A 24,693-nucleotide genomic window follows, 5' to 3' on the forward strand; every position below is an offset into this window, starting at 1 on the left:
GTGTGTCCAAAGCCAACCATCCTGCCGTGACGTCCACTGTCCTCAAGGGACCACGTGCAACTTGATTAATGGCCCAACCACGGTGTGTCCACAACCAACCCTCCTGCCAGGACGTCCAATGCCAGAAGGGAACCATGTGCCAGATGGTCGACGGTTGGCCCCGGTGCGTCCAAACCAAGATGTCCTCGAGACCACCTTCTTGTAATGACGTCCAGTGTCCCCAAAGGGACCACGTGCAAGATGATGGACGACCAACCACGGTGCGTCCATAACCTGCCCTCGTGCCAAGATGTCCAATGCCAGAAGGGAACCACGTGCCAGATGGTCGACGGTTGGCCCCGGTGCGTCCAAACCAAGGCGTCCCTCAGGCGACCTTCTTGCAATGACGTCCACTGTCCCCACGGGACATCGTGTAACATGATAGACGGCCAACCACGGTGCGTCCATAACCCGCCCTCGTGCCAGGACGTCCAATGCCAAAAGGGAACCACGTGCCAGATGGTCGACGGTTGGCCCCGGTGCGTCCAAACCAAGACGTCCTCGAGACCACCTTCTTGTAATGACGTCCAGTGTCCCCAAGGGACCACGTGCAAGATGATGGACGACCAACCACGGTGCGTCCATAACCCGCCCTCCTGCCAGGACGTCCAATGCCAGAAGGGAACCACGTGCCAGATGGTCGACGGTTGGCCCCGGTGTGTCCAAACCAAGATGTCCCTCAGGCGACCTTCTTGCAATGACGTCCACTGTCCCCAAGGGACCACGTGTAACGTGATAGATGACCAACCACGGTGCGTCCATAACCCGCCCTCGTGCCAAGATGTCCAATGCCAGAAGGGAACCACGTGCCAGATGGTCGACGGTTGGCCCCGGTGCGTCCAAACCAAGGCGTCCCTCAGGCGACCTTCTTGCAATGACGTCCACTGTCCCCACGGGACATCGTGTAACATGATAGACGGCCAACCACGGTGCGTCCATAACCCGCCCTCGTGCCAGGACGTCCAATGCCAAAAGGGAACCACGTGCCAGATGGTCGACGGTTGGCCCCGGTGCGTCCAAACCAAGACGTCCTCGAGACCACCTTCTTGTAATGACGTCCAGTGTCCCCAAGGGACCACGTGCAAGATGATGGACGACCAACCACGGTGCGTCCATAACCCACCCCTCCTGCCAGGACGTCCAATGCCAGAAGGGAACCACGTGCCAGATGGTTGACGGTTGGCCCCGGTGTGTCCAAACCAAGATGTCCCTCAGGCGACCTTCTTGCAATGACGTCCACTGTCCCCAGGGGACCACGTGTAACGTGATAGACGGCCAACCACGGTGTGTCCATAACCCGCCCTCGTGCCAAGATGTCCAATGCCAGAAGGGAACCACGTGCCAGATGGTCGACGGTTGGCCCCGGTGCGTCCAAACCAAGGCGTCCCTCAGGCGACCTTCTTGCAATGACGTCCACTGTCCCCACGGGACATCGTTGTAACATGATAGACGGCCAACCACGGTGCCTCCATAACCCGCCCTCGTGCCAGGACGTCCAATGCCAAAAGGGAACCACGTGCCAGATGGTCGACGGTTGGCCCCGGTGCGTCCAAACCAAGACGTCCTCGAGACCACCTTCTTGTAATGACGTCCAGTGTCCCCAAGGGACCACGTGCAAGATGATGGACGACCAACCACGGTGCGTCCATAACCCGCCCTCCTGCCAGGACGTCCAATGCCAGAAGGGAACCACGTGCCAGATGGTTGATGGTTGGCCCCGGTGCGTCCAAACCAAGACGTCCCTCAGGCGACCTTCTTGCAACGACGTCCACTGTCCCCAGGAGACCACATGCAAGTTGATTGACGGCCAACCACGGTGCGTCCATAACCCGCCCTCATGCCATGATGTCCAATGCCAGAAGGGAACCACGTGCCAGATGGTCGACGGTTGGCCCCGGTGCGTCCAAACCAAGTCGTCCTCGAGACCACCTTCTTGTAATGACGTCCAGTGTCCCCAAGGGACCACGTGCCAGATGATGGACGACCAACCACGGTGTGTCCACAGCCCGCCCTCCTGCCAGGACGTCCAATGCCAGAAGGGAACCACGTGCCAGATGGTCGACGGTTGGCCCCGGTGCGTCCAAACCAAGATAACCGTCAGGAAACCTTCTTGCAACGATGTCCACTGTCCCCAAGGGACCACGTGTAACATGATAGATGGCCAACCACGGTGTGTCCACAACCAACCATCCTGCCAGGACGTCCAATGCCAGAAAGGAACGACGTGCCAGATGGTTGACGGTTGGCCACGATGCATCCAAACCAAGATGTCCCCAAGGAGACCGTCTTGCAGGGACATTCAGTGTCCCAAACAGAGCACGTGCCAGATGATCAGTGGCCAACCACAGTGTGTCCAAAGCCAACCATCCTGCCATGACGTCCAGTGCGAGAAGGGAACAACGTGCCAGATGATCGACGGTTGGCCCCGGTGCGTCCAAACCAAGATGTCCTCAAGACCAACTTCTTGTAGTGACATCCGATGTCCCCAAGGGACCACGTGCAAGGTGACCAATGGGTGGCCTCAGTGTGTCCACACCCTGCCCACCTGCCAGGACATCCAATGCCAGAAGGGAACCACGTGCCAAATGGTCGATGGTTGGCCCCGGTGCGTCCAAACCAAGACGTCCCTCAGGCGACCTTCTTGCAATGACGTCCACTGTCCCCAAGGGACAACATGTAGTTTGATTGACGGCCAACCACGGTGTGTCCATAACCCGCCCCTCCTGCCGTGACATCCAATGCCGGAAGGGAACCATGTGCCAGATGGTTGACGGTTGGCCCCGGTGTGTCCAAACCAAGACGTCCATTCAGAGACCTTCTTGTAGAGATGTCCAATGCCCCAAAGGGACAACGTGCAGAATCCGCGACGGGTGGCCTCAGTGTGACCACAACCAACCTTCCTGTCACGATATCCGATGTTCCGAGGGGACCACGTGTCAGATCATGGATGGATGGCCTCGGTGTGTCCACAACCAACCTTCCTGCCACGATGTCCAATGCCAGAAGGGAACCACCTGCCAGATGGTCGATGGTTGGCCACGATGCATCCAAACCAAGACCTCCATTAGGAGACCTTCTTGCAGCAATGTCCGCTGTCCCCAAGGGACCACGTGCAACATGGTCAACGGTTGGCCCCGATGTGTCCAAAACCGTCCCTCCTGCGGTGACATCCAATGCCAGAAGGGAACCACGTGCCAGATGGTCGACGGTTGGCCCCGGTGCGTCCAAACCAAGACGTCCCTCAGGCGACCTTCTTGCAATGACGTCCACTGTCCCCATGGAACCACGTGTAACATGATAGACGGCCAACCACGGTGCGTCCATAACCCGCCCTCGTGCCAAGATGTCCAATGCCAGAAGGGAACCACGTGCCACATGGTCAACGGTTGGCCCCGGTGCGTCCAAATCAAGACGTCCCTCAGGCGACCTTCTTGCAACGACGTCCACTGTCCCCACGGAACCACGTGTAACATGATACACGGCCAACCACGGTGCGTCCATAACCCGCCCTCGTGCCAGGACGTCCAATGCCAGAAGGGAACCGCGTGCCACATGGTCAACGGTTGGCCACGGTGCGTCCAAATCAAGACGTCCCTCAGGCGACCTTCTTGCAATGACGTCCACTGTCCCCATGGAACCACGTGTAACATGATAGACGGCCAACCACGGTGCGTCCACAGCCCGCCCTCCTGCCAGGACGTCCAATGCCAGAAGGGAACCACGTGCCAGATGGTCGATGGTTGGCCCCGGTGCGTCCAAACCAAGACCTCCATTAGAAGACCTTCTTGCAGGGATGTGCAGTGTTCCAAGGGGACCACGTGCACGATGCTACACGGGTGGCCACAATGCGTCCACCGCCGACCGTCCTGCCATGACATCCGGTGTCCCAAAGGCAGCGTGTGTCAGCTCGTGGACGGTTGGCCGCGGTGTGTTCAGCATCAACCAACGTGCAAGGACATCCAGTGTCCCAAAGGGACCTCATGCCAGGTGACAGACGGGTGGCCCCACTGTGTCCAGAACCAACCTTCCTGCCATGATGTCCAATGCCAGAAGGGAACGACGTGCCAGATGGTCGATGGTTGGCCCCGGTGCGTCCAAACAAAGACCACCCCGAGGGAACCATCTTGCAACGACGTCCACTGTCCTCAAGGGACCACGTGTAACATGGTCAGCGGTTGGCCCCAATGTGTCCAAAATCGTCCCTCCTGCCAGGACGTCCAATGCCCAAAGAGAACCACGTGCCAGATGGTCGACGGTTGGCCCCGGTGTATCCAAATCAAGACGTCCCTCAGGCGACGTTCTTGCAGTGACGTCCACTGTCCCCAAGGGATGACATGTAACATGATAGACGGCCAACCACGGTGCGTCCATAACCCGCCCTCCTGCCAGGACGTCCAATGCCAGAAGGGATCCACGTGCCAGATGGTTGACGGTTGGCCACGGTGCGTCCAAACCAAGATGTCCCCAAGGAGACCATCTTGCAGGGACATTCAGTGTCCCAAACAGAGCACGTGCCAGATGATCAATGGCCAACCACAGTGTGTCCAAAGCCAACCATCCTGCCGTGACGTCCACTGTCCTCAAGGGACCACGTGCAACTTGATTAATGGCCAACCACGGTGTGTCCACAACCAACCCTCCTGCCAGGACGTCCAATGCCAGAAGGGAACCACGTGCCAGATGGTCGACGGTTGGCCCCGGTGCGTCCAAACCAAGACCACCGTGAGGCAACCATCTTGCAGAGACGTCCAGTGTCCCAAAGGGACCACGTGCAAAATGGTACATGGGTGGCCTCAGTGTGTCCATCGCCAACTTTCCTGTCATGATGTCCACTGTCCCCAAGGGACCACGTGCAACGTGGTTAATGGTTGGCCCCAGTGTGTCCAAAACCGACCTTCCTGCAGTGACGTCCAATGCCAGAAGGGAACCACGTGCCAGATGGTCGATGGTTGGCCCCGGTGCATCCAAACCAAGACCTCCATTCGGAGACCTGCTTGCAACGACCTCCAATGTCCCAAAGGCACCACGTGCAAGATGACAGATGGGTGGCCTCAGTGTATCCACACCCTGCCCACCTGCCAGGACGTCCAATGCCAGAAGGGAACCACGTGCCAGATGGTCGACGGTTGGCCCCGGTGCGTCCAAACCAAGACGTCCCTCAGGCGACCTTCTTGCAACGACGTCCACTGTCCCCAAGGGACCACGTGTAACATGATAGACGGCCAACCACGGTGTGTCCATAACCCGCCCTCGTGCCAGGACGTCCAATGCCAGAAGGGAACCACATGCCAGATGGTCGACGGTTGGCCCCGGTGCGTCCAAACCAAGACCTCTATTCGGAGACCTTCTTGCAATGACGTCCACTGTCCCCAGGAGACCACATGCAAGTTGATTGACGGCCAACCACAGTGTGTCCACAGCCCGCCCTCCTGCCAGGACGTCCAATGCCAGAAGGGAACCACGTGCCAGATGGTCAATGGTTGGCCCCGGTGCGTCCAAACCAAGATGTCCCTCAGGCGACCTTCTTGCAATGACGTCCACTGTCCCCACGGAACCACATGTAACATGATAGACGGCCAACCACGGTGCGTCCATAACCCGCCCTCCTGCCAGGACGTCCAATGCCAGAAGGGAACCACGTGCCAGATGGTTGACAGTTGGCCCCGGTGCGTCCAAACCAAGACGTCCCTCAGGCGACCTTCTTGCAACGACGTCCACTGTCCCCACGGAACCACATGTAACATGATAGACGGCCAACCACGGTGCGTCCATAACCCGCCCTCCTGCCAGGATGTCCAATGCCAGAAGGGAACCACGTGCCAGATGGTCGACGGTTGGCCCCGGTGCGTCCAAACCAAGACGTCCCTCAGGCGACCTTCTTGCAACGACGTCCACTGTCCCCAAGGGACCATGTGCAAGATGCTACAGGGGTGGCCCCAGTGCGTCCACAGGCAGCCGTCCTGCAGCGATGTCCGCTGTCCCCAAGGGACCACGTGCAACATGGTCAACGGTTGGCCCCAATGTGTCCAAAATCGTCCCTCCTGCGGTGACATCCAATGCCAGAAGGGAACCACGTGCCAGATGGTCGACGGTCGGCCCCGGTGCGTCCAAACCAAGACCTCTATTCGGAGACCTTCTTGCGGCGACATCCGATGTTCCATGGGGACCACGTGCACGATGAGAGATGGGTGGCCCCAGTGTGTCCACCGCCAACCCTCCTGCGGTGACATCCAATGTCCCAAGGGCACAACCTGCACCGTGACAGACGGGTGGCCCCGCTGTCTTCCTGGCTATCCCCTCTTCTGGGGCCACCCCCTTTCCGTCCCTCCATTTTCCTCTGGGACCTCATCGCCTCCCTTCTCCTGTATCGGCATCCACTGCGTCACCGTCCCCGGGTCCTGCCGGCACGTCGCCTGCAAACCCGGCACCGCCTGCGTGATGGTGCACGGTCATCCCGCCTGCGTCTCCCGACCCTCCTGCGAGAACCTCCGCTGCGAGGCAGGAACGGGCTGCAAGGTCCTCGACGGGTGGCCCCGTTGCGTCCGCGTCCCCTCGTGCGGTGACCTCCGGTGCCCAAGCGACATGAGCTGCCGGGTGGTGGGAGGGTGGCCCAAGTGCGTGCGGATGACCAGGAGCGCGCCCGTCCTGTCCTGCGCCAACCTGGCCTGCAAGTCCGGGACAACGTGTCGCGTGGTGGAGGGCGTCCCCCGCTGCGTCCCCCCCAAGCCCTCTTGTGCCACCGTGCGCTGCTCGGAAGGTACCGTGTGCCGGACGGTGGAAGGTTGGCCCACGTGCGTCACCAACAAGCCGTCCTGCGACACCGTCCGCTGCCCGACTGGAACCGCCTGCCAGACGGTGGAGGGTTGGCCCAAATGCGTCGCCAACAAGCCGTCTTGCACCGAGGTACGTTGCCCGTCGGGGACGACCTGCCAGACGGTGGAGGATTGGCCTACGTGCGTGCCCAAGAAGCCATCCTGCAACGATATGCATTGTCCGGCTGGAACGACGTGCCAGACGGCGGAGGACTGGCCCAAATGCGTGCCCAAGAAGCCGTCCTGCAACGACGTGCATTGCCCATCCGGAACGATGTGCCACATGGTGGAAACCTCACCTAGATGCCTCCCCAACAAGCCGTCGTGCAAAGACCTGCGTTGCCTGAAGGGGACAACGTGCCAGATGGTGGAGGGTTGGCCCAAATGCGTGCCCAAGAAGCCGTCTTGCAACGACCTGCGTTGTCCATCCGGAACGACGTGCAAGATGGTGGAAACCTCGCCCAGATGTGTTCCCATCGACCCGTCTTGCGACGACCTGCGTTGTCCATCCGGAACGACGTGCAAGATGGTGGAAACCTCGCCCAGATGCGTTGCCATCGACCCGTCTTGCGACGACCTGCGTTGTCCATCCGGAACGACGTGCAAGATGGTGGAAACCTCGCCCAGATGTGTTGCCATCAACCCGTCTTGCGACGACCTGCGTTGTCCATCCGGAACGACGTGCAAGATGGTGGAAACCTCGCCCAGATGCGTTCCCATCGACCCGTCTTGCAACGAGGTCTCTTGCCCGAAGGGGAACAAGGTGTAAGATGGTGGAAACCTCCCCCAGATGCCTCCCCATCTCGCAGCCCCCACTCGTTTGCCACGTCTCGGGGCGTTGGCGTTACCGGGCCTTCGATGGGAAGAACTACGGCTTGGCCGGAGCTTGCACCCAGACGTTGGTGACCACCTGCGGCGTCCAGTTGCCCACCCTCCAGGTCACGGCGGGTGGCCAGGTGGGCAGGGGACCAGCCGCCACCTTCGGCCACGTCACGCTCCGAGGCGACGGCTACGAGGTGCTCCTGCTCCGAGGAGAGGAGACGACGGCGAGGGTGAGGATACGGCCCCGGGCAGAGCGCGGTAGGGGCGGGATGTCTTCTCCGGAACGGGATCCAGGCGTCCGGTTCCTTCCCGCTCCGTTCGCAACCTCCAGTTCCCATAACTGGGGAGGAGAGCCGGGCGTCCCAGTCGACGTCCCCCTCCCCGCAGGTGGCCGGGCGCCGGGTCCGCCTGCCCCTCTCGTTGGCGGGGGGCCGGGTACGGCTGGAGCGTCGGGGGGGCCAACGGCGGGTGACGACAGCCGCGGGCGTGCGGGTGGCTTTCGGCGGGGACGGCGCGGTGACGGTGACGGCGCCGGCGTCGCTACGGGGACAAGCGTGCGGGGTCTGCGCCCAGCCGGAGGAAGGGGACGGCGGGGGAGAGGGGACGCGGTGCCGTGAGTGGGGCTGGGGGATGCGGGGTGGACACGAGTGGCGCTGGCGGGGGCGGGGGGGGGGGAGCGGTGGGAGGAGTGGAGACGTGGGTGGTGGATGGAGGAAGAGGTGAGGAAGGATGGAGGGATGGAGGGTTGGATGAAGGGTGGAGGGATGGATGAAGGAGGACGAAGGGATGGAGGGATGAAGGAGGATGGAGGGATGGATGGATGAAGAAGGATGGAGGGATGGATGAAGAAGGACGAAGGGATGGAGGAAAGAAGGATGGAGGGTTGGATGAAGGGTGGAGGGATGGATGAAGGACGAAGGGATGGAGGGATGAAGAAGGATGGAGGGATGGAGGGATGAAGGGTGGAGGGATGGATGAAGGAGGATGGAGGGATGGATGAAGAAGGACGAAGGGATGGATGGATGAAGAAGCATGGAGGGATGAAGGAGGATGGAGGGTTGGATGAAGGATGGAGGGATGGATGAAGGAGGACGAAGGGATGGAGGGATGAAGGACGAAGGGATAGAGGGATGAAGAAGGACAAAGGGATGGATGGATGAAGGAGGATGGAGGGATGGATGGATGAAGAAGGACGAATGGATGGAGGGATGAAGGAGGATGGAGGGATGGAGGGATGGATGAAGGAGGATGGATGGAGGGATGAAGGAGGATGGAGGGATGGATGAAGAAGGATGAAGGGATGGATGGATGAAGAAGGATGGAGGGATGGAGGAGGATGGAGGGTTGGATGAAGGGTGGAGGGAGGGATGAAGGAGGATGGAGAGTTGGATGAAGAAGGATGGAGAGATGGATGAAGAAGGACGAAGGGATGGATGGATGAAGGAGGATGGAGGAAGGGATGAAGGGTGGAGGGATGGATGAAGGAGGACGGAGGGTTGGATGAAGAAGGGTGGAGGGATGGATGAAGAAGGACGAAGGGATGGATGGATGAAGAAGGATGGAGGGATGGAGGAGGATGAGGGAGGGATGAAGGGTGGAGGGACGGATGAAGGAGGATGGAGGGTTGGATGAAGAAGGATGGAGGGATGGAGGAGGATGGAGGGTTGGATGAAGGGTGGAGGGATGGATGAAGGAGGATGAAGGGATGGAGGGATGAAGAAGGACAAAGGGATGGAGGGATGAAGGGATGGAGGGATGGATGAAGGAGGATGGAGGGATGGATGAAGAAGGACGAAGGGATGGAGGGATGAAGGAGGATGGAGGGATGGATGAAGGAGGGTGGAGGGACAGATGAAGGAAGATGGAGGAATGGAGAGATGGATGAAGAAGGGTGGTGGAATAGAAGGAAGATGGAGGGATGGATGAAGAAGGATGGGAGATGATGGAGAAGGATGGAGGAATGGATGAAAAAGGATGAGGGATGGATGAAGAAGGATGGAGGGATGTAGGGATGGATGAAGAAGGATGTAGGGATGGATGAAGAAGGATGGAGGAATGGATGAAGAAGGATGGAGGGGTGGAGGGATGGAGGGATTGAGAAAGACTGGAAGAAAGACAAAGGGATAGAGGAATCAAGAAATGGGTGAAGAAGGATTTAGGGATGGAAGGATGGATGGATGGATGGAGAAAGAGGTGGAAGAAGGATGAAGGGATGGTGGGATCAAGAAAGGGTTGAGGAAGGATTTAGGGATGGATGGAGGAACGGAGGGATGGAGAAAGAGTGGAAGAAGGATGAAGGGATGGAGAAATGGGTGAAGAAGGATTAAGGGATGGAAGGCGGGATGGAGAACCGGGTGAAGAAGGATGGATGGAGGGATGAACGGGTGACGATGGGGTGGAAGGAGGGAGGGAGGGACGGAGGAATGGACTGAGGGATCATTGGAGGGAGGGACAGATGGATGGAGGGAGGGAGGGATGGACGGAGAACGCTTCCAGAAAGATGGATGGAGGGATGGATGGATGGAGAGCCCTTCCGGAAGGATGGATGGATGGATAACTCTTCCGGAAGGATGGATGGATGGAGGGATGGATGGATGGATGGAGAACCGTTCCAGATGGATGGAAGGATGGAGAACCCTTCCAGAAAGATGGATGGATGGATGGAGAACCCTTCCAGAAAGATGGATGGATGGATGGAGAACCCTTCCAGAAGGATGGAAGGATGGAGAACCCTTCCGGAAGGATGGAAGGATGGATGGATGGAGAACCCTTCCGGAAGGATGGATGGAAGGATGGATGGATGGAGAACCCTTCTGGTAGGACAACTGGCCTAACCACCGCTCCTCCTGTCCCCACAGCTCCACCCTGCTCATCCAAACACCCCCAGGAGCCCTGTGCCCCCGCCCCTGACCCCGCCCCCATCCCCGCCCCCATCCCCGCCCCCGTCCCCGCCCTCGCCACCTGCTCCGCCCTGGGCATGGGTCACCTCCGGACCTTCGACCGCCTCCACCGCGACTTCCCCGTCTCCTGCGTTTACCTCCTGGCCGGCCTCTGCCCCGGCGCCGGCGGCGCCGAACCCTTCCGCGTCCTGGTGCGCGGCGGCGCCGGCGGCATCGTCGGCGCCGAGGTCCTCGTGCATCGCACGCGCGTGGGGCTGGAGCCCGGGCAGGTCACGGTGAGTAGCTCTAGGGGCAAGTAAGGGAGGAGTAGGGCGTGAGTACGGCGGCGGGGAGCGAGTAAGAGCCGCGAGGGGGGAGCTGGGAGGACGGAGTGAGGCGGTGAGTAACCCCGGAGGAGGGTTTGGGTGCTGAGTAGCACTTTCTCCCCGTGCCGGTAGTAAGCGGGGATGTGTTTGTTGGCCAAGTGATGAGTAGCGAGTGAGTAGCGGGCATAAAGAGTGTTTAAGCTGGTCTGGATAGCCCAAGGAGTGAGTAGTAAGCAAGTAACGAGCGAGTAGTGAGTAACAGGAGTAGATGAGGAAGCTGGGAGGACGTAGGGAATGTAGAGTTCCCCCGGGGGGGTCGTGAGTTGGGTGAGTAGCAAGTGTGTGAGTAAGGAGGAAGGAAGGAGTAAGAGGGGAAATGTCGTAAGCTGGAAGTTAAGTGCCGAGTAGTCAGCGAGTAAAGCGTAAGTAGTGAGTAAGAGGGCTTGTTCCCATCCAGTCCCCACCACAAGCCGCCCTGGAGGGCTGATACCGAGTAGCGAGCAACGAGCGAGTAGCTTGTGAGTAAACCATAAGTGGCCAGTGAGTAAAGTGGCAGTAGCAAGTGAGTAAAGGATGTGCGGTGAGTAAACCATGAGAGGCGAGCGAGGTAAACCATGAGAGGCGAGAGAGTAAACCATGAGAGGCAAGTGAGTAAACCATGAGAGGCGAGAGAGTAAACCATGAGAGGCAAGCGAGTAAAGTATGAACGGCGAGTGACTAAATTACGAGCGCCAAGCGAGAAAATTACGAGCAGCACGTGAGCAAACCACGAGTAACGGGCGAGTAAACCACGAGTAGCAAGGAAAACGGGCTCCAGGATGGCCCAACGCAAATTCTGCCCCACTCGTGACCCCGACTAAACTCTATTCCCCCCCGGCCAATAGGTGAACGGCGTGCCGACCCGCCCGCCCCACGCGGCGGGGACCTCGGCGGTGACCCTGGAGCCCCGGGGTTGGGCGGTGACGGTGAAGACCCGCCGGGGGGTGACGGTGACCTTCGACGGGCGTCACGGCCGGGTGAGGGTCCAAGTGCCGGGCGTTTACGGCGGGCGGCTCTGCGGGCTCTGCGGGGACTCGGACGGGGACCCCCGGAACGACGCGGGGCCGGCGGGGGGGGTGGCGGGGCGGGGGGGTCGGCGGAATGCGGCGAGATTTTGGGGTGCGGGGTGCCGGGGGGGTTGGGGAAGGGAGAGCCGGAGGGTGGGGGAGAGTGCGGGGCGGTGCTGAGTAAGGAAGGACCTTTCCGGTTCTGCCACGGGACCGTTCACCCTGAAACCTACTACCGGGATTGCGTCGCCGACCGGTGTCGCCGCGAGGGAGCCTGCCGCGTCCTCGCTGCCTACGCCGCCGCCTGCCAGGAAGCCGGGAAGAGGGTCCTGGAATGGCGAACGGAGGGTTTCTGCCGTAAGTCACCCACCCAGCACCCAAGGGACCCTGGCGTCCGAGTCGGGGGGGGCAGCGGGGGGGACACGGGGACACCAGCCCCATAGAGCACCCAGGGACCCACACATTGGGGTTTTGGGGGGGTCACCAGCCCCACAGAGCACCCAAGGGACCCACACATTGGGGTTTTGGGGGGGACACCAGCCCCATAGAGCACCCAAGGGACCCACACATTGGGGTTTTGGGGGGGTCACCAGCCCCCACAGAGCACCCAAGGGACCCACACATTGGGGTGGGGGGGGACACCAGCCCATAGAGCACCCAGGGAGCCACACATTGGGGGTGGGGGGGGACACCAGCCCCATAGAGCACCCGGGGACCCCCACATTGGGGTTGGGGGGGGGACACCAGCCCCATAGAGCACCCAAGGGACCCTGGCATGGGGTGGGGGGGACACCAGCCCCATAGAGCACCCAAAGGACCCACACATTGGTGTTGGGGGGGTCACCAGCCCCATAGAGCACCCAGGGACCCACACATTGGGGTTTGGGGGGGTCACCAGCCCCATAGAGCACCCGGGGACCCACACATTGGGTTTGGGGGGGGACACCAGCCCCCACAGAGCACCCAAGGGACCCTGGCATGGGGTGGGGGGGACACCAGCCCCACGGAGCACCCAAGGGACCCACACATTGGGGTGGGGGGGGGTCACCAGCCCCATAGAGCACCCAAGGGACCCACACATTGGGGTTGGGGGGGCCACCAGCCCCATAGAGCACCCAAGGGACCCACACATTGGGGTTTGGGGGGGGACACCAGCCCCATAGAGCACCCAAGGGACCCACACATTGGGGTGGGGGGGGGGACACCAGCCCCATAGAGCACCCAAGGGACCCACACATTGGGGTGGGGGGGGGACACCAGCCCCATAGAGCACCCAAGGGACCCACACATTGGTGTTGGGGGGGGTCACCAGCCCCATAGAGCACCCAGGGACCCACACATTGGTGTTGGGGGGGTCACCAGCCCCATAGAGCACCCAGGGACCCACACATTGGGGTTGGGGGGGCCACCAGCCCCATAGAGCACCCAGGGACCCACACATTGGTGTTGGGGGGGGTCACCAGCCCCATAGAGCACCCAGGGACCCACACATTGGTGTTGGGGGGGTCACCAGCCCCATAGAGCACCCAGGGACCCACACATTGGGGTTGGGGGGGCCACCAGCCCCATAGAGCACCCAGGCATTGGGGTGTTGGGGGGGACACCAGCCCCACAGAGCACCCAAGGGACCCACACATTGGGGCTTGGGGGGGACACCAGCCCCATAGAGCACCCAAAGGACCCACACATTGGGGTTTGGGGGGGTCACCAGCCCCATAGAGCACCCAAGGGACCCACACATTGGGGTTGGGGGGGGACACCAGCCCCATAGAGCACCCAGGGACCCACACATTGGGGTTGGGGGGGGACACCAGCCCCATAGAGCACCCAAGGGACCCACACATTGGGGTTGGGGGGGGACACCAGCCCCATAGAGCACCCAGGGACCCACACATTGGGGTTGGGGGGGGGCCACCAGCCCCATAGAGCACCCAAGGGACCCACACATTGGGGTTGGGGGGGGACACCAGCCCCATAGAGCACCCAAGGGACCCACACATTGGGGTTGGGGGGGGACACCAGCCCCATAGAGCACCCAGGGACCCACACATTGGGGTTGGGGGGGGACACCAGCCCCATAGAGCACCCAGGGACCCACACATTGGGGTTGGGGGGGGACACCAGCCCCATAGAGCACCCAAGGGACCCACACATTGGGGTTTGGGGGGGGACACCAGCCCCACAGAGCACCCAGGGACCCTGGCATGGGGTGGGGGGGACACCAGCCCCATAGAGCACCCAAGGGACCCACACATTCGTGTTGGGGGGGACACCAGCCCCATAGAGCACCCAGGGACCCACACATTGGTGTTGGGGGGGTCACCAGCCCCACGGAGCACCCGGGGACACCCCCCTCTCATCCCTTGCCCCCCCCCCCCCCTCCCCCAGCACCCAACTGCCCGGCGGGCACCCGCTACTCCATCTGCGCCCCCGGCTGCACCCAAGGGTGCCGGGAGGGCTGCGTCCCCCCCCCCGGTACCGGGGGCACCCAGGGTTGTTCGGTCGCGCCGGGAAGAACGCCGGGTGTCACCGGCCCCCCGGGGACCTGCCGGGCCGTGGGGACCCGTCACTACCTGAGCTTCGACGGGGCGGCCGCCGCCGTGGGGGACAATTGTTCTTACGTGGTGGCCCGGAGCTGCGGCCCCCCCGGCGTCCACCCCGCCTTCGACGTCACCGTCACCGACGCGGCCCGGGGCGGCAGCGGTAGCCGTAGGGTGACGGTCACGGCGGAGAGACATCGCTGGGTGATGCGGGGAGGGAGACCCGGCGTCGTGGAGGTGAGGGGGCGGCGGGGGGGGGGGGGACGGGGGGACGGGGGGGTGGATGGAGAAGGTGGGATGGATGGAGAAAAGGTGGGATGGATGGAGAAGGATGGAGATGGTTGGAGAAGGATGGAGAGGTTGGAGAAGGTTGGATGATGGAGCAGGTTGGAGATGGTTGGGATGGAGAAGGTTGGATGGACGGAGAAGGTTGGAGATGGTTGGATGGAGAAGGGTTTGGATGGACGGAGAAGGTTGGAGATGGTTGGATGGAGAAGGTGGATGGACGAGAAGGTTGGAGATGGTTGGACTGGAGAAGGTTGGATGGATGGAGAAGGACGGAGATGGTTGGATGGAGAAGGTTGGATGGATGGAGAAGGACGGAGATGGTTGGATGGAGAAGGTTGGATGGACGGAGCAGGTTGGCAGATGTTGGATGAGAGGTTGGATGGACGGAGAAGGTTGGAAGATGGTTGGATTGGAGAAGGTTGGATGGATGGAGAAGGACGGAGATGGTTGGATGGAGAAGGTTGGATGGACGGAGAAGGACGGAGATGGTTGGATGGAGAAGGTTGGATGGATGGAGAAGGACGGAGATGGTTGGATGGACGGAGATGGTTGGAGAAGGATGGACGGATGTAGAAGGTTGGAGAAGGTTGGATGGATGGAAAGGTTGGAGAAGGTTGGATGGAGAAGGTTGGATGGATGGAGAAGGTTGGAGATGGTTGGATGGAGAAGGTTGGATGGATGGAGAAGGTTGGAGATGGTTGGACGGAGAAGGACGGAGATGGTTGGACAGACGGAGATGGTTGGAGAAGGATGGACGGATGGAGAAGGTTGGAGAAGGATGAACAGAGAAGGTTGGAGAAGCTTGGATGGATGGAGAAGGTTGCAGAAGGATGGATGGAGAAGGTTGGATGGATGGAGAACGTTGGAGAAGGATGGACGGACGGAGAAGGATGGACGGATGGAGAAGGACGGAGAAGGATGGACGGAGAAGGATGGACAGAGAAGGATGGACGGACGGAGAAGGACAGAGAAGGATGGACGGACGGAGAAGGATGGACGGAGAAGGTTGGAGAAGGATGGATGGAGAAGGATGGGCGGAGAAGGTTGGAGAAGGATGGGCGGAGAAGGTTGGAGAAGGATGGACGGAGAAGGTTGGATGGATGGAGATGGTTGGAGAAGTTTGGATGGATGGAAAAGGTTGGAGAAGGTTGGAGAAGTTTGGATGGGCAGAGAAGGTTGGAGAAGGTTGGATGGATGGAGAAGGATGGATGGAGAAGGTCGGATGGATGGAGAAGGATGGATGGATGGAGAAGGATGGATGGATGGAGAAGGATGGAGAAGGCTGGACGGATGGAGAAGGCAGGATGGACGGAGATGGATGGACGGAGATGGATGGAGATGGACGGAGAAGGCTGGATGGACGGAGAAGGCTGGATGGCTGAAGGTTGAAGGGAGGGATGGATGGGTGGGAGAGGTTGGATGGAGAAGACCTGATGGACGGATGGAGAAGGTTGGATGGATGGATGAACGGGTGGAAGAGGTGGGACGGAGAAGACTTGCCGGATGGATGAAAGTTGGATGGATGAATGGGTGGAAGAGGTTGGATGGAGAAGACCTTGACGGATGGAGACCTGATGGATGGAAGGAGAAGGTTGGATGGATGAATGGGTGGGAGAAGTTGGACGGAGAAGACGTGATGGATGGATGGAGAAGGTTGGATGGATGGAGAAGGTTGGATGGATGGAGATGGAGAAGGTCGGATGGATGGAGAAGGTCGGATGGATGGAGAAGGTCGGATGGATGAATGGGTGGGAGAAGTTGGATGGAGAAGACGTGATGGATGGATGGAGAAGGTGGGATGGATGGAGAAGGTGGGATGGATGGAGAAGGTGGGATGGATGGAGAAGGTCGGATGGATGGAGAGATGGAGAAGGTCGGATGGATGGAGAAGGTGGGATGGATGGAGAAGGTGGGATGGATGGAGAAGGTCGGATGGATGGAGAGATGGAGAAGGTCGGATGGATGGAGAAGGTCGGATGGATGAATGGGTGGGAGAAGTTGGATGGAGAAGACGTGATGGATGGATGGAGAAGGTGGGATGGATGGAGAAGGTGGGATGGATGGAGAAGGTCGGATGGATGGAGGGATGGAGAAGGTGGGATGGATGGAGAAGGTTGGATGGATGGAGGGATGGAGAAGGTCGGATGGATGGAGAAGGTGGGATGGATGGAGAAGGTCAGATGGATGGAGGGATGGAGAAGGTCGGATGGATGGAGAAGGTCGGATGGATGAATGGGTGGGAGAAGTTGGATGGAGAAGACGTGATGGATGGATGGAGAAGGTGGGATGGATGGAGAAGGTGGGATGGATGGAGAAGGTGGGATGGATGGAGGGATGGAGAAGGTGGGATGGATGGATGGAGGAGGACAAACGGACGCCTGACCAGAAGGAAGAGGGCGGAGGACCAGGCGGGACAGCCAACCAGGTGCCCCCGCTCCCCGCCCCCCCCCCCGCAGGTGGACGGCGTGGCGGTGCCGCTGCCCTTCTGCCTGCGGGGCCGGGCCGTCTGCGTGACGCCGCGCGGCGCCGCCGCCCTCCTCCTCCTCGCCGACTTCGGCCTCCGCGTCGCCGTCGGCCCCGGGGCCGCCGTGGCCGTCGCCGTGTCCCCGCGCTACCGCAACGTCACCTGCGGCCTCTGCGGCAACTTCGACGGTCGCCCCGACGACGACATCCGCCTCCACGACGACGACGTCGCCGCCTCCGGGGTCGCGTGTCATCGTCCCTGTCCCGGTCCCGCGTGTCCCCCGTGTCGCCAGCCCCCCGAGAGGGCCTTCGTCCACACCGAGCTCTGCGGTCTTCTCCGGGTCCCCCGAGGTCCTTTCGGGGACTGTCACGCCGCGGTCCACCCCGGGATCTTCTTCGACGTCTGCCTCCGAGAGCTCTGCCGGACCCCTGGGGACAAAGAGGTCCTCGACGAGGTCCTCGACGAGGTCCTGGGGGCCTACGAAGCCGCCTGCCGCCAAGCCGGGGCACGGGTGGGACCCTGGAGGACCTCCGACATCTGCCGTGAGTTGGGGACCACGGGGTGGGAGGTGGACGTGGGGCCCGGGGGTCCTCTGGGCTCCTACGTGGCCATCCATGGTGTCGCCCACGCGTACGTGTCCTTCCAAGCCGTTCCCGCGTGGCCACGATGACTTGCGTGTGTCCATCCCCGAGGTTCTCCAGCTCTCTGTCCACCTGTGCCACCCCTAGGTGTCCGTGAGGACCTTCATGTGTCCATCCGTGACACCCCCACGTGTCCTTCCATGATGTTCTCCACCTCTTTCTCCACCCGTGACATCCCCACGTGTCCTTCCATGATGTTCTCCACCTCCTTCTCCACCCATGACACCCCCACGTGTCCCTCCACGATGTCCTCCACCTCTTTCTCCACCCATGACATCCCCACACGTCCTTCCATGATGTCCTCCACCCCTTTCTCCACCCGTGACATCCCTACGCGTCCCTCCACGATGTCCTCCACCTCCTTCTCCACCTGTGACATCCCTACGTGTCCCTCCACGATGTCCTCCACCTCTTTCTCCACCCGTGAAATCCCTACGCGTCCCTCCACGACGTCCTCCACCTCTTTCTCCACCCGTGACATCCCTATGTGTCCCTCCACGACGTCCGCCACCTCTTTCTCCATGACATCCCCATGTGTCCTTCCATGATGTCCTCCACCTCTTTCTCCACCCGTGACATCCCTACGTGTCCCTCCACGATGTCCTCCACCTCTTTGTCCATTTGTGACATCCCTACAAGTCCTTCCACGATGTCCTCCACCTCCTTCTCCACCCGTGACATCCCTACGTGTCCCTCCACGATGTCCTCCACCTCCTTCTCCACCCGTGACATCCCTACGTGTCCCTCCACGATGTCCTCCACCCCTTTCTCCACCTGTGACACCCCTACGTGTCCCTCCACAAAGTTCTCCACCTCCTTCTCCACCCGTGACATCCCTACGTGTCCCTCCACGATGTCCTCCACCTCTTTGTCCATTTGTGACATCCCTACGTGTCCCTCCACGACGTCCTCCACCTCTTTCTCCGTGACATCCCCATGTGTCCTTCCACGATGTCCTCCACCTCCTTCTCCACCCGTGACATCCCTACGTGTCCCTCCACGATGTCCTCCACCCCTTTCTCCACCTGTGACATCCCTACGTGTCCCTCCACGATGTCCTCCACCTCCTTCTCCACCCGTGACATCCCTACGTGTCCCTCCACGATGTCCTCCACCCCTTTCTCCACCTGTGACATCCCTACGTGTCCCTCCACGATGTCCTCCACCTCCTTCTCCACCCATGACATCCCTACGTGTCCCTCCACGATGTCCTCCACCTCTTTCTCCATTTGTGACATCCCTACGCGTTCCTCCACGATGTCCTCCACCTCTTTCTCCACCCATGACATCCCCACACGTCCTTCCATGATGTCCTCCACCCCTTTCTCCACCCGTGACATCCCTACGCGTCCCTCCACGATGTCCTCCACCTCCTTCTCCACCTGTGACATCCCTACGTGTCCCTCCACGATGTCCTCCACCTCTTTCTCCACCCGTGAAATCCCTACGCGTCCCTCCACGACGTCCTCCACCTCTTTCTCCACCCGTGACATCCCTACGTGTCCCTCCACGACGTCCGCCACCCTCTTTCTCCATGACATCCCCATGTGTCCCTCCACGATGTCCTCCACCTCCTTCTCCACCCGTGACATCCCTACGTGTCCCTCCACGATGTCCTCCACCTCTTTCTCCACCTGTGACACCCCTACGTGTCCCTCCACAAAGTTCTCCACCTCCTTCTCCACCCGTGACATCCCTACGTGTCCCTCCACGATGTCCTCCACCTCTTTGTCCATTTGTGACATCCCTACGTGTCCCTCCACGACGTCCTCCACCTCTTTCTCCGTGACATCCCCATGTGTCCTTCCACGATGTCCTCCACCTCCTTCTCCACCCGTGACATCCCTACGTGTCCCTCCACGATGTCCTCCACCCCTTTCTCCACCTGTGACACCCCTACGTGTCCCTCCACAAAGTTCTCCACCTCCTTCTCCACCCGTGACATCCCTACGTGTCCCTCCACGACGTCCTCCACCTCTTTGTCCATTTGTGACATCCCTACAAGTCCTTCCACAATGTCCTCCACCTCTTTCTCCATGACATCCCCATGTGTCCTTCCACGATGTCCTCCACCTCCTTCTCCACCCGTGACATCCCTACACATCCTTCCATGACGTCCTCCACCCCTTTCTCCACCCGTGACGTCCCTACGTGTCCCTCCACCTCCTTCTCCACCTGTGACATCCCTACGCGTCCCTCCACGACGTCCTCCACCCCTTTCTCCACCCGTGACGTCCCTATGTGTCCCTCCACCTCCTTCTCCACCCGTGACATCCCTACGTGTCCCTCCACGACGTCCTCCACCTCCTTCTCCACCCGTGACATCCCCACGTGTCCACGATCTCTTCTCTGTGCCTCCGTGATGTCCTCCCGTCTCTCTGTCCACCGGTGACCTCCCGCCGTCTCCAGCTCTGGCGTCCCCTCTGGTTTCCCTTCAACCGCCGCGTGTCCTTCCACGCCGTTCTCCACCCCTCCGTCCCCCCGGTGACATCCCTACGCGGCCACGGCGTCCCCAACGCGACTTTCCGCCGCGTCCCCGATGCATCCGGGACGTCCTTCGTCTCCCTGTCCCCTCCGCGACGTCCCCCGTGGCCCGTCCCCGCCCGACGCCTCTATCTCCTACAGCCCCGTGGTGCCCCGAGGACTCTCGCTGCCGCCCCGGTGACACCTGCGTCCCCCACCGAAAGCTGCTGCCGCGGGACCTCCTCGCAGGTGAGGGGACACCGCGGGGACGGGAGGGGACCTCCAGGGGAGGGGACAGGGGATAGGAGGACTTCCGGGTGAAGGAAGGCAATGGGGCTGGGGAAAGCACGAAGAGAGGAGGACGAGGAGACGGGGGGGATGGCCGAGGAGATGAAGAAATATTGAAGAAGGACGGACGGACGGCTGGTTGGGTGAACGGAACTGCAGAAGAAGGACGAAGGAGTAGGACCGACGAATCAAGGAGCTTCTTCAATGGTTTCTCCACCCACCCGTTCATGAAGAGCTGGAGAAAGCACCAAAGATGATGGATGGAGACACCATCAAGGAAGTTCTTCAATGATTTTTTCATCCAGTGAAGAAAAATCAACGGATAGACGGACAAACCAATGAACTTCTTCAGTGGTTTCCCCATCCACCCCTTCGTGGAGAGACGGATGGGGAAACCACCGACGACGACGGATGGAGAAGTAGAAAGCCGCTGAGGAAGGACAGAGATGGACGGTTGGGTGGATGGATGGAGAAACCATTGGAGATGGATGGAGAAACGACCGAAGACGGACAATGGATGGACGGAGAAACCACTGAAGATGGACAATGGATGAAGAGATGGATGGAGAAATCCTTGAAGACGGACGACAGATGGAGAAATCCTTGAAGACGGACGACGGATGGAGAAATCCTTGAAGACGGACGACTGATGGAGAAATCCTTGAAGACGGACGACGGATGGAGAAATCCTTGAAGACGGACGACGGATGGAGAAATCCTTGAAGACGGACGACGGATGGAGAAATCCTTGAAGACGGACGACGGATGGGAGATGGATGGAGAAACCACTGAAGATGGACAATGGACGGAGACACCATTGAAGATGGACGACGGCTGGAGAAACCATTGAAGATGGAGAATGGATGGAGAGATGCATGGAGAAACCATTCAAGATGGACGGAGACACCACTGAAGATGGACGACAGATGGAGAAACCATTGAAGATGGACGACAGACGGATGGAGAAAACCATTGAAGATGGACGACGGACGGATGGAGAAACCATTGAAGATGGACGACGGACGGATAGAGAAACCATTGAAGATGGATGACGGATGGAGAAATGGATGGAGAAACCATTGAAAATGGATGATTGACGACGGATGGAAGGAGAAACCATTGATGATGGACAACGGACGGATGGAGAAACCATTGACGATGAACGACGGACAAATGGAGAAACCATTGACGATGCACGACGGACAGAGAAACCATTGACGATGGATGATTGACGACAGATGGACAGAGAAACCATTGAAGATGAATGATGGATGGATGAAGAAACCATTGAAGGTGGACGACGGATGGATGAAGAAACCATTGAAGGTGGACAACACATGGAGAAATGGATGGAAAAACCATTGACGATGGACGACGGATGGATGAAGAAACCATTGAAGATGGATGACTGATGGAGAAATGGATGGAGAAACCATTGATGATGGACGGATGGAGAAACCACTGACAATAGATGATTGATGATGGATGGATGGAAAAGCCATTGAAGATGGACAACAGATGGAGAAATGGATGGAAAAACCATTGAAGATGGACGACGGACGGATGGAGAAACCATTGAAGGTGGACGACGGATGGATGGAGAAACCATTGAAGGTGGATGATGGATGGAGAAATGGATGGAGAAACCATTGACGATGGATGGATGGAGAAACCATTGACGATGGATGACGGACAGATGGAGGAAACCATTGACGATGGATGATTGACGATGGATGACGGACAGATGGAGAAACCATTGACGATGGGTGATTGATGATGGATGGATGGAGAAACCATTGACGATGGATGACGGACAGATGGAGAAACCATTGACAATGGGTGATTGACGACGGATGGAAGGAGAAACCATTGACGATGGACAATGGATGGAAGGAGAAACCATTGACGATGAACGACGGACAGATGGAGAAACCATTGACGACGGACGATGGATGGACGGAGAAACGATTGAAAATAGATGATTGACGATGGATGACGGACAGGTGGAGAAACCATTGATGATGGACGGATGGAGAAACCATTGACGATGGATGATTGACGATGGATGACGGACAGATGGAGAAACCATTGATGATGGACGGATGGAGAAACCATTGATGATGGATGATGGACAGATGGAGAAACCATTGACGATGGACGATTGACGACAGATGGAAGGAGAAACCATTGACGATGGACGACGGACGGATGGAGAAACCATTGATGATGGATGATGGACAGATGGAGAAACCATTGACGATGGACGATTGACGACAGATGGAAGGAGAAACCATTGACGACGGACGACGGACGGATGGAGAAACCATTGACGACGGACGACGGGTGGAGAAATGGATGGCGAAACCATCGAAGACGGACGGACAAACCACCGAAGATGGCCGAGGGACGGAGACGCCGTCGAAGCCGGCCGCGAGAGGAGGAAGAGGTGGAACCAGGGATGAAGAAACGGGATGACGGCTGGCGGGGAGGGCTGGGGGGCCGGTGGGCTGGAGAAGACCCCCCTGACGCCGTGTCGTCCCCCAGGGGAGCTGCTGCCGCTGCGAGGCCTCGCCCAGAGCCTGGTGGCCCCCGGGGACGTCGTGGGCCAGATCCTGGGGACGCCCCTCGGGCTCCCGCCCCTCCGGGGTGTCCCCTTGGTCCCATAATGCCCCTGGGCCCAAGGAGCACCCGGAGGGGGGGGGGACGATGACACCCGGAGCGGGGACGATGACACCCGGAGCGGGGACGATGACACCCGGAGCGGGGACGAGACCCCCACGCCGTCCCCTCGCGATTATTTTAATTAATAAAACCTTCGATTCCGGCGCGGTGGGGCGGGGTCTCCGCTCTGTCGTCGTGTCCCCCCCCCCAGTAAAAACCATACCCAGGACCAGTTCAACCCTTTATTGGCCGTGCCACCGCCCCCGGTGACAGCGGTGTCCCCTCCCTCCGCCCCCCCCCCCCCAGCACCAGCCGGTGACACAGATGTCCCCTCCCCGGTGGGGGTGGCCGGAGAAGCTCAGATCTTGCCGGGGAAGGTCCCCTCCTCGCGGTACTCCGTCCCACGTTGTCACCTGCGGGGTGACACGGAACCCTCGCGGGGACCGCGGGGACGTCACGGGGGGGGGGCGGGATACACAGGGACTGCGGTGACATCGCGGGACACGCGGTGACGCCACGGGGGACGCGGTGACACCGCGGGGGGCGTGGGGGACACGGTGACACCGCGGGGGGCGTGGGGGACACGGTGACATGGTGACGCCGTGGGGGACGCGGGGACACCACGGGGGACACGGGGGACCGTGGTGATGTCATGGGGCACGTGGTGATGCCACGGGGGACTTGGTGACACCCGTGGGGGGCACAGGGAGCAGAGTGACATCATGACGCCACGGGGGACGTGGTGACACCACGGGGGACTTGGGGACACCGTGGGGGGCACAGGGAGCACAGTGACGTCATGACGCCACGGGGGACTTGGGGACACCACGGGGGACGTGGTGACACCACGGGGGACTTGGGGACACCACGGGGGACGCAGGGACCGCTGTGACGTCATGGGGGACGTGGTGACACCACGGGGTACTCGGTGACGCCGTAGGGGGCACGGGGACCGCGGTGATGTCATGGGACACGTGGTGACGCCACGGGGGACTTGGGGACACCACGGGGGGCACAGGGACCACGGTGACATCATGGGGGACACGGTGACACCACGGGGGACTCAGTGACGCCGTGGGGGGCACGGGGACCGCGGTGACGTCATGGGACACGTGGTGACGCCACGGGGGACTTGGGGACACCACGGGGGGCACAGGGACCACGGTGACGTCATGGGGGACACGGTGACACCACAGGGGACACGGGGACCGCGGTGATGTCATGGGGGACCCGGTGACATCATGGGGACCCTGAGGGCCGTGGGGACACCGTGGGGACACTGGAGGGGGGCTGAAGGTCATGGGGACACCGTGGGGACACCGTGGCGGACCGTGGTGACACCGTGGGGACACTGGGGGGGGTCTGAGGAGCGTGGGGACACGTTGGGGACACTGGGGGGGGTCTGAAGGTCACGGGGACACCGT

At 60.3% G+C, this 24,693-nt stretch overlaps 3 protein-coding genes across 6 annotated transcripts; 1 reads left to right on the forward strand and 2 right to left on the reverse strand.

The window, feature by feature from the left end:
* Positions 1-1,496: 1,496 nt before the first annotated feature.
* Positions 1,497-3,390, reverse strand: LOC121233079. Of its 2 annotated transcripts, none has more exons than XM_041121694.1 (3): positions 3,113-3,390; positions 2,585-2,676; positions 1,497-2,053 (listed from the first exon to the last, which is right to left on the reverse strand). In XM_041121694.1, the coding sequence occupies exons 1-3, from the start codon at positions 3,361-3,363 to the stop codon at positions 1,875-1,877; spliced, it is 522 nt and encodes a 173-aa protein (XP_040977628.1). In that variant the 5' UTR covers positions 3,364-3,390; the 3' UTR covers positions 1,497-1,874. The 2 variants fall into 2 exon arrangements, with proteins under 2 accessions (XP_040977628.1, XP_040977627.1); XM_041121693.1 differs by having other exon boundaries at positions 1,497-2,230.
* Positions 3,391-7,621: 4,231 nt separating this feature from the next.
* LOC115337555 (IgGFc-binding protein-like) lies at positions 7,622-23,390 on the forward strand. The gene is made up of 9 exons (XM_041121689.1): positions 7,622-7,853; positions 7,909-8,286; positions 10,532-10,848; positions 11,763-11,993; positions 12,065-12,281; positions 14,313-14,701; positions 17,209-17,758; positions 20,483-20,569; positions 23,153-23,390. Exons 1-9 carry the CDS (start codon positions 7,622-7,624, stop codon positions 23,272-23,274), a joined length of 2,523 nt encoding a protein of 840 aa, XP_040977623.1. The 3' UTR covers positions 23,275-23,390.
* LOC121233078 lies at positions 18,287-20,413 on the reverse strand. 3 transcript variants are annotated; one of them, XM_041121692.1, is made up of 4 exons: positions 20,111-20,413; positions 19,782-19,883; positions 18,820-19,278; positions 18,287-18,517 (listed from the first exon to the last, which is right to left on the reverse strand). In XM_041121692.1, exons 1-4 carry the CDS (start codon positions 20,180-20,182, stop codon positions 18,341-18,343), a joined length of 810 nt encoding a protein of 269 aa, XP_040977626.1. In that variant the 5' UTR covers positions 20,183-20,413; the 3' UTR covers positions 18,287-18,340. The 3 variants fall into 3 exon arrangements, with proteins under 3 accessions (XP_040977626.1, XP_040977624.1, XP_040977625.1); XM_041121690.1 differs by lacking the exon at positions 20,111-20,413 and having other exon boundaries at positions 18,820-19,632; positions 19,833-19,948; XM_041121691.1 differs by lacking the exons at positions 19,782-19,883; positions 20,111-20,413 and having other exon boundaries at positions 18,820-19,737.
* Positions 23,391-24,693: the final 1,303 nt, after the last annotated feature.

The sequence above is a fragment of the Aquila chrysaetos genome, unplaced genomic scaffold, assembly GCF_900496995.4.
Source record: "Aquila chrysaetos chrysaetos unplaced genomic scaffold, bAquChr1.4, whole genome shotgun sequence".
Lineage (NCBI taxonomy): Eukaryota > Metazoa > Chordata > Aves > Accipitriformes > Accipitridae > Aquila > Aquila chrysaetos.

What these genes read in the sequence shown, in the direction of transcription:
- LOC121233079 (XM_041121693.1), bottom strand. Translation starts at nt 3,363, where the DNA reads ATGGACGCACCGTGGTTGGCCGTCTATCATGTTACACGTGGTTCCATG. An exon ending in GCGGACATTGCTGCAAGAAG is followed by an intron (nt 2,677 to 3,112) that starts GTCTCCTAATGG and finishes CATTGCAAGAAG; the next exon opens with GTCGCCTGAGGGACGTCTTG. An exon ending in GGCATTGGATGTCCTGGCAG is followed by an intron (nt 2,231 to 2,584) that starts GTGGGCAGGGTG and finishes ACGTCCTGGCAG; the next exon opens with GATGGTTGGTTGTGGACACA.
- LOC115337555 (XM_041121689.1), top strand. Translation starts at nt 7,622, where the DNA reads ATGGTGGAAACCTCCCCCAGATGCCTCCCCATCTCGCAGCCCCCACTC. An exon ending in GCGAACGGAGGGTTTCTGCC is followed by an intron (nt 12,282 to 14,312) that starts GTAAGTCACCCA and finishes CCCCTCCCCCAG; the next exon opens with CACCCAACTGCCCGGCGGGC. An exon ending in GGAGACCCGGCGTCGTGGAG is followed by an intron (nt 14,702 to 17,208) that starts GTGAGGGGGCGG and finishes CCCCCCCCGCAG; the next exon opens with GTGGACGGCGTGGCGGTGCC.
- LOC121233078 (XM_041121690.1), bottom strand. Translation starts at nt 19,895, where the DNA reads ATGGAGAAAGAGGTGGAGGACATTGTGGAAGGACTTGTAGGGATGTCA. An exon ending in TGTCACAAATGGACAAAGAG is followed by an intron (nt 19,633 to 19,832) that starts GTGGAGGACGTC and finishes ACGGAGAAAGAG; the next exon opens with GTGGAGGACGTCGTGGAGGG. An exon ending in TGTCACGGGTGGAGAAGGAG is followed by an intron (nt 18,518 to 18,819) that starts GTGGAGGACATC and finishes GTGGAGAAGGAG; the next exon opens with GTGGAGGACATCGTGGAAGG.